This window comes from Megascapheus bottae, chromosome 10 (genome assembly GCF_031878675.1).
Source record: "Megascapheus bottae isolate mThoBot1 chromosome 10, mThoBot2.hap1, whole genome shotgun sequence".
In the NCBI taxonomy this organism is placed as follows: Eukaryota; Metazoa; Chordata; class Mammalia; order Rodentia; family Geomyidae; genus Megascapheus; species Megascapheus bottae.
Genome location: NC_143518.1, coordinates 61079208 through 61095727, shown reverse-complemented (window position 1 = coordinate 61095727; position 16520 = coordinate 61079208). Strand labels below are relative to the sequence as shown.

The following is a 16520-nucleotide window of genomic DNA, read 5'->3' as shown; positions in this document are numbered from 1 at the left end:
GATCAACAGAGAATATGTGATATACTGTCATCTGAGACTTATACCCAGGTTCTTAATTAAGAGACTTCTTTCCCTTGCCTTTTCATCTGGAATTGTATTTGACATATCTGAATGATGGATCATAGCTGGTATTCCACCAAGGTCTCTTGCTGCAGATGTCACCAAATGAAAATTATTCTTTTCATTTTCTAGAAGCTCTTTGTATACTTCAGAAGCATTTTCTATTATGCAAAGTGAAAGGGAGAATAAATAATTAGACTGCTGTAGCTCAACTCACGTATGGCAAAGAATTAGAAAAATTAATCAACAGAAAAAGCGGGGAAAGAGGGCTGACCACGGTCTAGGGCTCGAAAAGACACATCCAAAGCACTATCATCACATTCCGATGAGGAGTTTAATACCACCGAGCCAGTTTGCGTGCACTCCACAGTCTGGGTGGTGCGCTGACATATGGCCTCCAAAGGCACATAGCAAGGATGGTAGTGGTGGATCAGGTAACACAACACACAGCCATCCGAGAAAGACACAGTAAAGTTCTCTACCTGAGAAGAAATACCAGAAGAATAATTAGCTTTATTTAGAGATGGATGTAAACATAATTTTCTAGTCTTTCTGTTTATGTCAGTGCTGAGACAAGCAGTCAGGCCTTGTGCTTGTTTGGTTATCTTGGTTTGCTTGCTAGGTTGGTACTTTACAACTTAACTCACTCCTCCAGTGCAGCTTTTTCCTGGTTATTGTCAAGATGATGTCTCACTGACATTTCTGCCTGAGCTGGCTTTCAACATACATCAAAATCTCAGCTTCCTGAAAAGATTACAGGCATGAGCTATCAATGCCAGGCTTCTATTCCCTTTAAACAGCTAACAGAATCACATCACTAACAACACCAAGGATAATATATTCATCCATTATTATTAATGATAAATGGTTAATCAATTGAACTTGTTAAATACTAAACAACTTCACAAATAGGATTTTATTTTTTTGTTTTAATGGAAAAATTTTATTATTGAAATCATTTAGCTAATTAAGCAATGGCAAAACAATTATTACTTCATGAAGAAATTCAGCATCTCATAAATCTTCCCCCAAAACAGTAGAGCAACAAGGGAATAGAATTTTATTTTAAATGAGTAATCTCCAAATTACACCTAGAGTGATAGAAAACAGACATATAGGTAAGTTGGATAGACAGACAGATGGACAAACAGGCCGATAGATAGACACATAGACAGACACACAAACATAGTGTCAGATACACAAACATAGTGTCAGACACATAACAAACATAGCTTTACATATCTTTGTCTGAAGAGCAGAGGATGAAAGCAATAAATAGGATTTTATTATACTATTGTTCCTATTAAATACTGTCCTCTAAAACTTCTTCCCCAAATCTTAGAAAGTGACCACATTCGAAAAACATCATTACACATATAATTAACATAAGATCATACTGGTACAGACAAGACTCTTGCTCAACATGGTTGAAGTACTCACAAGAGAGACACACAGAGGAAACAGTGATTAAAATAAAGATTTGGTGGCTACTCAGGAGGCTGAAATTTAAGGATCCTGGTTCAAAGCCAGTCTGGACACTAAAGACTTCATGAGACTCTTATCTCCAATTAATTACCAGAAAACCAGAAGTGGATCTGTGGCTCAAGGAGAAAGGTGCCTTGAGCTGAAGAGCTCAGGGACAACACCCAGAGTTCAAGTGCCACAGTGCCATGACCAACAAAAAAAATAAATTAATTAAATAAAGACTTGCACCAAGAGGCCAAAGAACATCAGACAGCCAACAACCACCAGAACTTAAAAGAAGGGCCTAGAACAAAATCCTCCTCACCCTCCAGCCACTAGTCAGAGTATTATCTGGGCAACATCTTGGTTTCAGACTTTTATCCTTCTAGAACTGGAAGAGAACACATTCCCGTTTCAAGACTTCCAGTCCGTAGTCATTTGTTATGGCAGTCTTGGATATACAATTATAGTCAAGTGTCATTATTCATGAACACTGAATTGGAATGCTGAGCCACTGCTGTTAGGAAACAGCTTCCTGAGAGCCTCGAGTCCTTACATTTTCATGAACCAATCAAATGATGACCTTGGTTTAAGGGTGCTTTTCATTCAAGACCACTAACTAATGGTCTATACCTGAATGAAGCTTTTTAAATTTTTTTTTACTTGGAACACCATAATTTTCTCTTAGGAGCCATACATGGTAACTTCAGTACAACCTGGAAAGTAGCACACAAAAATGCAAGCCGCACATATTTACACTTCAAAGTACACTTCATACAGAAATAACAATATCAACTGAAGAAATTACGGTGGTTCCCTTCTATGCGGTTCACAGTGCAATTCTGTGTAAACATCTTCTAGCAAAATTCTTGTGGGCTATTTGTTTTCTCACCAATAAAACATGTTTATGCACTGTACAACCAGGGAAAGATAAGATAAATTATATTTTATGACATTTTATGTCATCATTTGAGGGAAACCTTATCTGTATAAATTGTTTAAGAGATACAAGAAAATATTTTAATCATCTAGCAAGAGTTCAGCTGTTTTTAAAGATATTATGTTGAAATAAAAGGAAAACAACTTACCTTCCTATTGTAGAAGGCACACACAGCGTTTACCCACTCCATCAACAACTTGACACTGTCACTGTACTGTTCAAGAGGAGCATTGCTCCTTTTACTTTTCCTGTTCATAGTGGCATCATCAGAATGACAAGCTACTGCAGACATTGCTTTTCTTATGCTGTATGTGTTTTTCAGGAAGTCAATTTCTTCCCTTAATTGTTCTAAATTAAGGGAAATATCCACCTGAAACATACAAATATTTGAAAAACGACAATTTTTAACTCACAGAAATTAAAACGCTTTATTCTACTTAGAGAAATTATGGAAGACTGAAAAAAATCTTAAAAACAGAAATTTTAAGAAAACCAGCTCAACACTTGAAAAATAAAAGTGAGAAATCATAAGTGAAAAAAAAAGAAAGAAAATCAGCTCAAATATTTCTTTTTAGGCAAGCTGAACCTATGAAGAATAGGTAGACAGTTTGGTGTTAAGAATACACAATTGCATTCCAACCTCAACTCTTTTACTCAGGAATCTTTTTACTTTTTCCTCACCAGTGAGGGAGACTTAAGATTGCACTGTAACCATATAAAGCAATGATCACAATTCCTTAAACAGTATAAATCCCAGCAAGTGAATTACTTCTGCTAAGCTTCAGCTGATTCAAATGGATTTTCTAAGTCAACATTCAGAATTGAAATAAAGTATAGTGTGCCAAGTATACACCATACCTGAAAAGCACAGACGATTTTCCAAAGCAATGCAAGAGTCTTTTCTCTGTGCCTATCCACAATATCCTTAGATAAGATAGGGTTTCCTACAAATGAGAATGCAGCATATCAGCATGACAGATGGACACACTAAGGCTCAAAGGATAACTTGCAGTTCTATGCAGTTTTTACCATGTTCATCACTCAATTCAATTCCTCGTGATTTAAGAACTTGAAGGACAATGTCAACATTGTGCATCTTTTGAAGACGACTTATTGCAGGAATCCTGAGTTTCTTTGAAAGATTCCAGTTCTGTGTGAGAAGTTCCATTGTTCGTCTAGAGGTAAAGAAATTGTTTTCAGATAAAACTATCATATAAAAATATACATTAAAAAAAAATCCATGGGAGTGCTTGCCTAGCATGCATGAAGCCCTGGGTTTGATTCCTTGGTACAACATACACAGCAAAAGCTGGAAGTAATGCTGTGGCTCAAGAGGCAGAACACTAGCTTTAAGAAAGAGCAAGGACAGTGCGCAGGCCCAGAGTTCGAGCCCCAGGACTGGCAAAAAAAAAAAAAAATTTGGAGTTCAAACTTCAGTGCTACAAACCAAACTAAACTCATAAATGTATTATTCCCATACACAACAAACTAAAGGATGTTATTCCAAACTAGCAAGTAGCCATCTCTTATTTTTAATCTGAATGCTAATTCCTATGAATACACTTCAAAGAAGAAATAAATGAGCCAGGCAGTGGTGGCTCATACCTATAATCCTTGGTACTCAGGAGGCTAAGATCTGAGGATTATGGTTTGAAGCCAGCTCAAACAAGAAAGTCTGTGAGAGACTCTGGTAAGAGTCTCTGATAAGACTCTGATGAGTCAGAAAAAGCTGGGTGTGGTGCTGCAGCTCAGTGGTAGTGTTAGCCTTGAGTGCAGAGGCTCAGGGACAGTGCCTGGTTGGGGGGAACCAGCAAAAGCAAGCAAGCAAGCAAGCAAGCAAGCAAGGAAGGAAGGAAGGAAGGAAGGAAGGAAGGAAGGAAGGAAGGAAGGAAGGAAGGAAGGAAAGATAGATGGAAGGGAAGGAGAAAGACATATATATGCCCCAAATGCACACATAAATAGACTTCTACAGAAAAAGAAGCGGGCCTGGAAAAAAGAAAGGATGTTTAATAAGATGTGCCATATTCTATATATCAAGAAATGTTTTCTATATCAACCAAATCTTTTCTATCCATTTTTCTACAAATGAAGAAAACCAAGGGTCAGAGAAGTAAATTCCAAGGCTCAGAGAAGTAAATTGTCCTTGATCATATAACTAATAATGGTAGAACTAAGACTGGAAGTGAAATCTTGTTTCATTAGATCCCATACTCATTCTCATAGACAGATCAATAGAAAAATACACATACATATATATATATATAATCTCAGATTATTATAAAAATATAAAAGAGATGCACACCAGATCGTAAATTCAAACCTCCAATATCACCAAGGTTACAAGTGTTTTATCACTATACAACAGTCAATGTTTTCATAGAAAAAGTAAGCTTCAAGCCAGGTAGGCACAGTAGCTCACACCTGTAATCCTCGCTACTCAGGAGGCTGAGATCTGAGGATCAAGGTTCAAAGCCAGCCTGGGCACAAAAGAACTTGAGACTCTTATCTCCAATTAACCTCTAGAAAGCGGGAATTGGGGCTTGGCTCAAGGATAGGGCAGTAGCCTTGAGCTGAAGAGCTCAGGGACAGCGCCCAGGCCATGTTCAAGCCTCATGACCCACAAAAAAAAAAAAAAAAAAAGACAAAGAAAGAAAAAGGGCTGGGAGTTTGGCCTAGTAGTAGAGTGCTTGCCTAGCATGCATGAAGACTCAGGTTCAATTCCTTGGTACTACATACATAGAAAAAAGCCAGAAGTGGTGCTGAGGCTCAAGTGGTAGAGCTCTAGCCTTGAGAAAGTCCAAGGACAGTGCTCAGGCCCTAACCTCAAGCCCAGGCAAAAAAAAAAAAAAGAAAGAAAGAAAAAAGTAAGCCTCTACTATAGCTTAAAAGTTATTTGATTAAAGAATTCCTCCTAGAAAAGTAGTTAATCTTCAACTTCCCTTGAACCTTCTAATATTATGAACTAGTTTCTTCCTGATCTGATGATTGGCAAGTTAAATCTTCATGCATGGTTAATTTGTCATAACTTAATTATCCTTTGCATAAGCATGCCCTATAAACATCTGAAAATATTTATGCCCAATTACTTTTTCTTCAGTTCAGTTTCTCTAAATATTTATCCTTCAAATGGCCTTTAGGAGACATAGAGTTTTTAGCAAAGACTTAAGTATATTCAATAAGTTCTTTCCTGATAAGCTAAATGTTTAGTCAGAAATCTAGGAGGCTTTATTATAGCAGAAATATTCTATGTAGACAACAGTTCAGCGACACTATTTTAATGTTTAACTCGCTTTTTTGAGGCTCCTGAGAAATATGTCTTCAACTACTGAAGAAAAGTCTTAGTGCTTCGATAACTATGCATGTAACATATATTAGAGATTCTCTAGAAATAGGAAAAATCTCTCCAAGTAGAAATTATAAAGAAGTCAACTGTAATACAAAATAAAGGTTATCCCATTCAAAAAAGAAATGAAGAAGTGGGGCCGGGAGTTTGGCCTAGTGGTTAAAGTGCTTGCCTAGCATGCATGAAGACCCGGGTTCGATTCCTCGGTACCACATACATAGAAAAAAGCCAGAAGTGGTGCTGAGGCTCAAGTGGTAGAGTTCTAGCCTTGAGAAAGTCCAAGGACAGTGTTCAGGCCCTGAGCTCAAGCCCAGGACTGGCAAAAAAAAAAAAAGAAATGAAGAAGTCAACTGTAATACAAAATAAAGACTATCCCATTCAAAGAAGAAATGAGCACCTGTTGCTCAAACCAAAGCTAATTTTGAGGATTCCAGGTAGGAAAATATTTGAAGTCAGACATCATAAGTTTATGTCAAATTCCACTATCTAAAACATGGTCATGACGTTTTTCCTTCTCACCATATTTTATTCATGCACAATGGAAGAGTGGTAGAAACAGTGAAATACTTATGAAATTTTATGCTGACATAAAATCTTACTTAAGTATCTGATATTTTAATTAGCTTTCTGCCCTTTCAAACTACTATTTTGGGGCAGTAGTTATTGCCTAAAGACCCTACTTACATTCCAGCAAGGGGGGAAAGTCTGATAAGAAACAGGCATCTACATCCCCCCAACAATAAAATGAAATAAAGAAATAGGCATCTGAGCATAACAACAATCTTTTTTTCCTTTTAAAGAGAAATCTCAGTTTCCTTAACATTAAATTGATCCCACTGTACACAAGAATAAGCATTTCATAACAGAAATGGTAATATACAAGATTTTAGTTTATTCCATTAAACAAAATAATTCCATTTCTTATACTTACACAAGTCTCACTCCACATTGCAAATCCACAGCAAGATTTGAGACAGCAAAGTCAAATTCATCAAATGGCACCTGAATGTGGCTCACAGGAAATCCCAATAAGCTAAGGTGACGAGAAAGATCCCCTTCGCCACTCAGGAAATCTCGTGAAAAAGTCAGAAGAATATCTTTACTGGCCTATAAAGAAATAAGGTGCAGGTTCAGGCTAGGGCTTTACCATTTGAGCCACAGCATCATTACAGCTTTTTCTGCTTACGTGGTACGGAGGACTCAAATCCAGGGCATCATGCATGCTAGGAAAGCACTCTACCACTAAGCCACATTCCCAGCCCCAGGGTATTTTTATAAATTGCTCTTATTGAGTACTGGTGCTTATACCTGTATGTACTAACTAGCTACTCAGGAAGCTAAGATCTAAGGATCACAGCCACTTTGGTTGGTAGTTTAAGGCTTGTTCAAAGCCAGCCTTGGCAGAAAAGTCCATGAGACTCTTATCTCCAATTAATTACCAAAAATGTAAAAATAGAGCTATGTTTTAAATAGTAGAATACACCAGCCTTGAGCAAAAAAGCTAATGGACAGGGCCGGGAGTTTGGCCTAGCGGTAGAGTGCTTACCTAGCATGCACAAAGACCCAGGTTCAATTCCTCGGTACCACATACATAGAAAAAAGCTGGAAGTGGTACTGAGGCTCAAGTGGTAGAGCTCTAGCCTTGAGAAAGTGCAAGGACAGTGCTCAAGCCCAGGACTGGCAAAAAAAAAAAAAAAAAGAGAGAGCTAATGGACAGTAACCACACCCCAAATTCAATCCTTAGTAATGGTTTGTACACACATGCAAATACTGTTCAAAATTAATAATAACCACAATGGTATTTTATAATACAATTTATCAAAATTAGGGAAAAAAATCTCCAAAAATACTTCCTCAACAGTTACATTCATTGTCAAGTTACATTAAGAGCAAGGATGTGGATTAAAGATGTGGCTCAATTGTTAGAATACCAGCAAATGAGCAAAAGTATAAGGTACCGAGTTCAAGTCCCAGTCTCAGGCAAAAAAACAAATCCAAAAACCAAAAACAACAACAAAGAGTAAGGATGATGCTATCAAGCCATCAAGGAGTCAATAGACATGCATTCCTCTTCTACTCCAAAATAATCTTTTTTGGAAAATTAATTTTGTTTTTTTACAGAACATATGTCATAAAAAATAAGCAAAGATTGGGGCCGGGAGTTTGGCCTAGTGGTAGAGTGCTTGCCTAGCATGCACGAAGACCTGGGTTCGATTCCTCGGTACCACATACATAGCAAAAAGCCGGAAGTGGTGCTGAGGCTCAAGTGGTAGAGTGCTAGCCTTGAGAAAATCCAAGGACAGTGCTCAAGCCCTGAGCCCAAGCCCAGGACTGGCAAAAAAATAAAAAAAAAATAAAAATAAGCAAAGATCTCAAATGGGAAATATATAGAAAACAAAAAGAAAATTATACCTTAAATTCAGCATCTTTACAAAAGAGACAAGGATCATGATCAATAAGTCTGGAAATTTTAGCATGATCAAGGAAACAGACCAAAAGCAGTAATTTCTTCAGTGTAAACTTGGACAAAGCTTCTTCATGACCTGAAAGACACACAAGTTCATCTGTGAAAGGAAACTTCACCTGAGAATATGGTACTAACAAGCTAACAAAAAAACAGGAGCAGGCTGGGAGCACAGCCTAGTGGTAGAGTACTCGCCTAACACGCACAGATCCCTGTGTTTGATTCCTCAGTACCACAGACACAGAAAAAGCCAGAAGTGAGGCTGTGGCTCAAGTGACAGAGCACTAGCCTTGAGCAAAAGTGTCTAAGGACAGTGCTTAGGCCCTAGGTTCAGGTTCTAGAACTGACAAAAAAAAAAAAAAAAAAAAAAACAAGCACAAATAAAGAACCACACTTTTATCAATATTATCATTTATGAATCTAGTATATAATTATAAAAGGTATTTTCCATTTAATGTATCCATTATGTGATAAGGAGATGACATAATAACATCAAGAGATTTAACTCGTTTAGTTCAACAAATACACAATAAACACCTACCATATTCATGTTCCATCCTAGGTGTAACATGTAAAATAGCAAATAACAAAAACAATCCTCACAGTGTGAGGAACCTAGCTAAAATAATTATAATTATAATTATACTGATGGAGAAGCTGACGAAGAACAATGAGGTGAAGGAGGTGGAAAGAGACAGACTGACTCAGATTAGGTTTTTTGGACAAGGAAAATCCGCGTAGAGGACCAATGATTAGAAGACACATGCACGGTGTAGGAGACGACCTGGAAGCAGACGTACTCACCATCTCGGTAGAGATGAGGCACAGAGGGATGTCTGTACTCAGCTGCTATATCAGGATTCCAAAGTAAGCGATTCAAAATAAACACAGCCAACCCAGTGGCATCACTGTTGTCTTCCAAAGGGATGAGTTCTCCATAAATTGTCTGAAAAAAACATGAATGCCAAAGTCAAGCTTATGCATTTTCTAAAAAGGCAACAAATGCAATGCATCAGTGCAGAGCTGGCAATGCCCTACTCCCTAAATCATATAGATGTGACAGGCTACTTCACTAACCAACTTCTTTAAACTGTACGTGCCTCATACATTTTAGGGTATACAAAGGAAATGAAAAATGAGAACTAAAGACATTCTTAAAATCATCTGCCAAGCAATATTTACATTTTTCCTTTAAGCTAAAGAACTATCAAAAACAGGAATGTTGGTCAAATTTCACTGTAACTGTCCCTGTTATTGAAGTGCACTAAAGGCAAGACTCAAGTAGTACTGTCAGATGTCAGCAAGAAAGCCAAGTGAGAGTATAGAGTCCTGAGTTCAAGCCCCAATACTAGTATAGCCAAATAAAAAAAAAGAGTAAAAGGAAAAGGATATTTTGTCTACCCAATGATGTTATCTGCCACCTTTGCAGCAAGCTATGTCCCAAATATTGGAGAATGTTATTTCAACTAAGGCTCCAAAATGGTTTGACATGTGAGGCAGAACTGGTTAATATGTAACTTTCTGAGTGCCTAAAGTAAGGAAATACAAAAATCTTAGCAATGACACAACCAAGAAATGTCACTATGCTTATTCTTGGTTCTGACTGAGTCTCAAGTTATTGATACAAAAAAAAAAACCAGGTTATTACAAAAATCTTCAGTAGCCCTAAATATTCTTCTATTTTTAATCTTGGAATAAATAAAAAGAACAATGAAATCCCACATTAACAATTTAAGAAGTCTAGAAGACTAAAAGAAAAGAAACCACAGAATACATAACTCTGAAAGCATAGTGTTTCAAGCTAACTCCTAGCAGTAGCTACCAACTGAATTAGTTGTAACAAGCTAGATATTATAAAGCTAAATTCTAGATAAGTAATTCAAATTCTGATGATGAATTTAAGAGAAAGTTTCCATCAAAATACCTGGAAAACTATGCTCTGGCATCTATGAAGGTTTAAGGTGTGGCTAATTACATATTGGGCAGGTCATTTTAACATTATAGTCTTTATTAATGAAAATAGTTAATACATATTTCACTAAGTTTTGAAGAGATTTAAGTTAGAAAAGGTATGTAAAACAGTCTAGTCTTTTTATCTCTAAAAGTTTATAAATGAGCTGGCAATAGTTGTTTTTACATCTAGGCACCAACTATGCGTTTTTAAGAGTATACAGGTAACTCACTCATAATGGCATGGTCCACTTACCTAATGAATAAATGGTGATTTTATAACTTTTATAAGCAAAACCATATTTTATTAAAGACTGCCTTACTACATACACACACACACATACACACACACATACACACAAACATTTTGTTTCCAAATCTGAAATATATGCTCACCTCAAGGCCAATTCGAAGCCACAAAGGATTGTAAGACAACAGCCAATTCAGGATTTTCTGCCGTTCACCTGAAATAAAGTTAAGTTTAAATCAGGAATCACAGACAATAAATAAAACTCCATGGTGGGCCAGGAGTGTGGCCTAGTGGTAGAGTGCTTGCTTCTCATGCATGAACCATCAGTTCAATTCCTCCATTACCAGATAGACAGAAAAAGCCAGAAATGGTGCTATGCTCAAGTAGTAGAGCACTAGCTTTGAGCAAGCCCATGGACAGTGCTCAGGCCCTGAATTCAAGCCCCAGGTTTAGCAAACAAACAAACAAATGAAAACCCAACAACAACAAAATCATCATGGCAAAATGTCAATGCAAGTCGGGTGTCGATGGCTCATGCCTGTAATCCTAGCTACACAGGAAGCTGAGATCTGAGGATCACGATTCAAAGCCAGCCCAGGTACAAAAGGCTGTGAGACTCTTATCTCCAATTAGCCACCAGAAAACCAGAAGTAGTGCTGTGGCTCAGCGTGGTAGAGCACTACCCTTGAGCTAGAGAGCTTAGGGACAGCACCCAGGCTGAGTTTAAGCCCCACAACCGAATAAATAAATAAATAAAAATAAACGCAAAAACAAACAAAAAACTTAAAAGTAAAGATGCATCTCAAGTAGCAGAGCACTAGCCTTGAGCACTCAGACCCTTTAGTTCAAGCTCTAGTACCAGCACAAAAAGAAAAAGAAAAATCAACTCAAATAAGAAACAATTCTTAAATATATTCAAGCGTAAGATTTCAGGCAGGGAGCTAGGAGTTTGGCCTAGTGGTTAAAGTGCTTGCCCGGGTTCAATTCCTCGGTACCACATACGTAGAAAAAAGCCAGAAGTGGTGCTGAGGCTCAAGTGGTAGAGCTCTAGCTTTGAGAAAATCCAAGGACAGTGCTCAGGCCCTGAACTCAAGCCCAGGACTGGCAAAAAAAAAAAAAGATTTCAGGCAAGTATATTCAGGCTTGGAATACAAAATCTCTTGAGTATGTATACAAAGAAACTGAAATTACTGTCTGGAAAAGTTAACTCAACTGCCAACATTATGGACACTAGACAAGACATACATGGATGTAAAATGTCCACCAACCGATGAATTCATGAAAACAATATATTGAGTACATCTACACAATGGAATCTTCACAGCCCTGAAGTAAGTAAATTCTGTCATTTGGTGAAACACGGATGAACCAGGAGATATTGTTACATGAACTAAGCCAGGGACAGAAAGGGATATACCATCCAACCTCTCTTGTCCCTGGAGAGTACCCTGCTGTGTCTAGGGAGATGGTGAACAAATGAGTAAAAACATTGGGTATGCAAGAGGAATAGACATTGGAGATCCATTACACCATCCAGGGAATAGATGGTAATCCAGCATATGCAGCACTGTTCACCTGAATTTGCTAAGAGTCGACGTCAGGCGGCTCCCAGCCCTGAACCCTCCCATACCCAAGAACTCTGGTAGGTGGAGCTGGTAGGTGTCCACAGCTGGACTGCAGTCATTACTTCACTGGGGGGAAACAAAGCTATTTCTAGAATCTTTTCCAACAATAACTCTCAAGATTTGCATGAGCATCTTACCCACATCTTTCCAGAGATGTCTATCTCTTCGAACAAGTAACCGTCCAGCTTCAATTTCAATTTCAAGCCTTTTAATGGCTTTCACCATTTTCTCAGAAGTAAATAAACAGCATGCTGTGCGCCGCAATCTGTTCAGCCTGCAGCGGGCAGTATAAGCTCTGAGAGACACCTCCTCCTTCGTCGGTGCTTTAGGCACACTTACTTTATGTGGATTTTCCACTCCCAGAAGAAGAGAAGCAGCATTTACTGGATATAAGCAAAAGACAAATGGTTCTAGTTAAATGACATCTCTATATATTCTTAAACCTAGTTTAAAAAAAAGTAAATTAAGATAATCAAATCTACTCCCTCCAACCTCAAGTGGTCACCATTTAAATACCTTTGGTCATCTATCACCACAATCCACCAGCTGTACCAGGAGAAAGTACTCTGAGATTAGCCACTATTCACCATCTCACCATCACGTAATTTTAAGTATTAACATCTCTAATTCAGACTAAAGAAATGGTCTAACTGGTTCTGTTTCCATACTCTTTAAGAATTAACAAAAAAGTTAAATTTCTAAGGAATGTGTTTGTTTTTATGGCTTTTTCTGTGCCTGGGCACAGAAAGCCTGAGCTTTTATGCTCAAGGCTAGCGCTCTACCATTTTGAGCTACAGCTCCATTTCTGACTTTTTGGTGTTCACTGGAAACAAGAGTTCTTACTAACTTTCCTACGCAAACTATCTTTGAACTACAATCCTCAGATTTTAGCTTCTTAAGTAGCAAGGATTACAAGCATGAGCTATAAATGCCTGACAGAAATGTAATTTTTTTTGAAATATTGTTTAAAAAAACTTTTGTCCTAGGGATTTGAACTCAGGAGCTCATGCTTGGTAGACAGGTACTCTTCAGGTAAGCCACACCTCCACCCCCTTTTTACACTAATGATCTAAGTGGTAGATGCTTCCTTTCAAACCCATGAAGATAGGTTTGAACCATGATGTTCAGCTTCTTCTGTATGTGTTGTGTGGAACCAAGACCCTCCCAGTTTCACTCAGCCTTTCAAGTAGATAAATCCCTAGCTACTCAGGAAAGAGATTGTGGCTAAAAGCTGGTCTAGGAAGACAGATCTAAGGAACTTTTCTTCAATTAACAAGCAAAAAGCTAGAACTGGAAGTAAGGCTCAAGTGTAGAGTGTCAGCCATGAGTGAAAAGAAGCTGAGTGAAAGCACAGGGTCCCGAGTTCAAACTCCACAAGCATGTGTAGTCAAGCATTTAACTTAAAACAAGAACTAAATACTGGACTTTATTTCCTGTTGGGAAAAAATAAAGTCATTCGAGAGTTAATCCAAGGACTCCTTTGATATAGAAATTCTATGCCACTTCCCTAAGAAATACAAGCTACAACAAGAGCTGCAAAACCACAAAAGAAACCGCTGTTGTGCCAGACTGTCTCCTCAATGATTTGACAGCCACCTAAGGAGCTGTCACTGACTCTGATGGTGAAACACTGACGCAAGAGCTGCGCCAGAGCTCACTGGCCTCCTCTTTCAAAAGAAAATGCTATTTGACCTAGGTACATAAGGCCATATAGGATGAGACTAAATGAAAGGGTCTCCAGGATATGGAAACAAGAGCTTTATCTTGTGTGACTGTTGTTCTTGTGTGATGTTATTTCTCTTCTCTTTTTTTGCCCTTTGGTTAATCTCATATGGTTACAGTATCTGACTCTGTTACCTGGTATATTGTATATATGTTTATTTATTTGAAATAGGAAAGGGGGGAGAATAAGATGATTGGCATGGGATTGGGGGAGAGAACTGGGGACAAAAGCATGAGAAGGGGTATCAATGTGTAAGAAGTAATGTACCTACTAACTGGTGAATGTAACTGTAACCCTTCTATACATTACCCTGACATAAAAAATAATTTAAAAAAGGAAACACTATGTGTTTCCATGGTGTCCACATTCATCCCACACCCCTATCCTCTCTCCTGGAATAAACACCAGAACATCTTAAGAATTCCTCAGTGAACTGACTTTCAGTCTCCTCAGAATATGGCTCCTTTCCTACACACTTCTTTAAGATGTCTAACAATAGAGTCAATACACTCCCAACGATCACATCCCAGACTGCACTGGATGGCCAGGGAATGAAAAGCACCAAGAGAAAATAAATCCTAATACCATCAGTGCAGAAAACCTATGTAGGTAAAATTATTACCCACATTTAGCACAAGGACTCAGTGACTCGTGCCATTAAGTATACGGTACAGTAATTCATAATTAAAGAATGACAAGTGACCTGCTGAGAGTACTATTAAATTTGAACAGACATTTAATATTTACCTTCAGAAACGCTTGTTTTGACCGTGAAATCATCTGGAGTCAATATATAATTCAGCCACCAGGTGAAGCCCTGTTCCTGCTTTTCCTTCCAGCGTTCATCATAAAACATGTTTTTGGCAGCAAATGGCATTGGGTGCCTAGGCATAGCTAACAATGCAGGGAAATTATTGTATTACAAGACTTCCTTTAAATTATTGTATTTATTACACCAGCAAGCCCATCTTTAAAACTCTGAATCATACTTGCTTTTCATGACTTGCTAGAAGGAACGAAAAGTATTTTGTTTATGAAATACATTCAGAGTAAAAAAATGGAAAAGTTAAGGCAATATTTCTTGAATATCTAAAAACCCTATGCCATCAGGGGTCAATTTGAGTCAAGTCTGAAAGAATACCCGAATCATAACTTGAATACATACTTAAAACATTCTTCAAGGGGCCGGGAGTTTGGCCTAGTGGTTAAAGTGTTTGCCTAGCATGCATGAAGACCCGGGTTCGATTCCTCGGTACCACATACATAGAAAAAAGCCGGAAGTGGTGCTGAGGCTCAAGTGGTAGAGCTCTAGCCTTGAGAAAGTCCAAGGACAGTGCTCAGGCCCTGAGCTTAAGCCCAGGACTGGCAAAAAAAAAAAAAAAAAAAAAAAAAAAAAAAAAAAAACATTCTTCAAGAAAAAATTGACTCATTTCCACTTTTAATACAATTTATGTTTCATTCCATGTCACTTACTCAAATGCCTTAAATACAATAAACACTTACCTGTTTTTAATGGCTTGATGAAGGTCAGATTAGATTGTGCCACAGCAATAATTCGTTTTCTCCTTTTGCTTGTTTTAGAGATAGGTGTTTTAAGTGCTGTTGAATCTAAAATTAAAAAAAAAACAACACACATAGAATAGCATCACAAAAATAAGCTCCCCAGTCAACTGACTTAAAAGCTAAATTTGAGATCTTCACAATATTCATTTAAGCAAATACTCGGTAACTACTGTTTACCAGGTCCTACTGTCATGAACTCAGTGGTCAGAAACACCAGCACCTGCACATCATAGAACATGAACCACCATGTAGTTTTGTCTCAAGCACTACAATCCAGATTCAATCATGTATTCCAGACTCTGTGTGAAGTGCAGGGAAAATGCAGAAATGAAAGGTGGTCCCAGTCCTTGAGGGCAAGTCTTTCAGGCTGGTATAGAAGAAGTTTAGAAGAGGTGCAAAGGCCCTCAGCCATGGGAAGGCTCTAAGGCTGACTCGTAAGATGAAAATTTGGCATAAGGAGTATGGCCTGGTGACAAAACTACAGTAAGAACGGCAAAAAACAGAGGCGAGATATAGCATAAAAGGGGATGAAAGAGGCAGCAACATCAACAGTGGTGGTAGCTAATATCTGAATATTCTGTGCTATCTATCTACCATTAAATATTGGTCTTTTACTTATATAATTATCATAGCAAATCCATGAGTATGATTATTACCCATAATTTTCATAATTTGGGTACTGGGGCTTAGAGCAATTAAGCCACCTGTGGTGAAGCCCATACAAGGTAGAGAGTAGCAGAATTTAAAACTGGACTGTATTGAGCTACAGGGTTTGTACTACAAACCACTGATGCTTCCACTATGCCAGGGAGGGATTTTAATCCAGGAAGCAACACCGTTTACATTTCAGAAAACAGAAAAGGACTAGATGGGGTAAAGATCACAAAGCACAAGGCAGTAATCAGTGAGCCAAGTTAGATACCAAGAAACAAAGCAGGCCAGGCTGGTGGCTCACACCTGTAAGCCTGTAATCCTAACTACTCTATAGATTGAGATCTGAGGATCCCTGTTCAAAGCCACCCTGGGCACAAAAGATCACAGACTCTTATCTCCAATTAATCTCTAGAAAATAGGTAAGTGGGACTTTGGCTCCAGGGGTAGGGCAGTAGCCTTGAGCTGAAGAGCTCAGGGACAACAC

The 16520-nt window shown here is 38.1% G+C and overlaps 1 protein-coding gene across 2 annotated transcripts in view; it reads right to left on the bottom strand.

The window, feature by feature from the left end:
* The window catches only part of Aspm (assembly factor for spindle microtubules), a 42937-nt gene that overhangs the window by 19612 nt on the left and 6805 nt on the right, over nt 1–16520 (bottom strand). For both annotated transcript variants that reach the window (XM_090341467.1, XM_090341468.1), the window contains 12 exons: nt 15323–15427; nt 14567–14713; nt 12234–12479; nt 10618–10685; nt 9076–9217; nt 8220–8350; nt 6739–6914; nt 3494–3639; nt 3323–3408; nt 2613–2834; nt 335–542; nt 79–221 (listed from right to left, as the gene is read on the bottom strand). In XM_090341467.1, the coding sequence (XP_090197593.1) occupies nt 79–221; nt 335–542; nt 2613–2834; nt 3323–3408; nt 3494–3639; nt 6739–6914; nt 8220–8350; nt 9076–9217; nt 10618–10685; nt 12234–12479; nt 14567–14713; nt 15323–15427 (1820 nt within the window). The remainder of the gene's footprint in view (nt 1–78; nt 222–334; nt 543–2612; nt 2835–3322; nt 3409–3493; nt 3640–6738; nt 6915–8219; nt 8351–9075; nt 9218–10617; nt 10686–12233; nt 12480–14566; nt 14714–15322; nt 15428–16520) is intronic.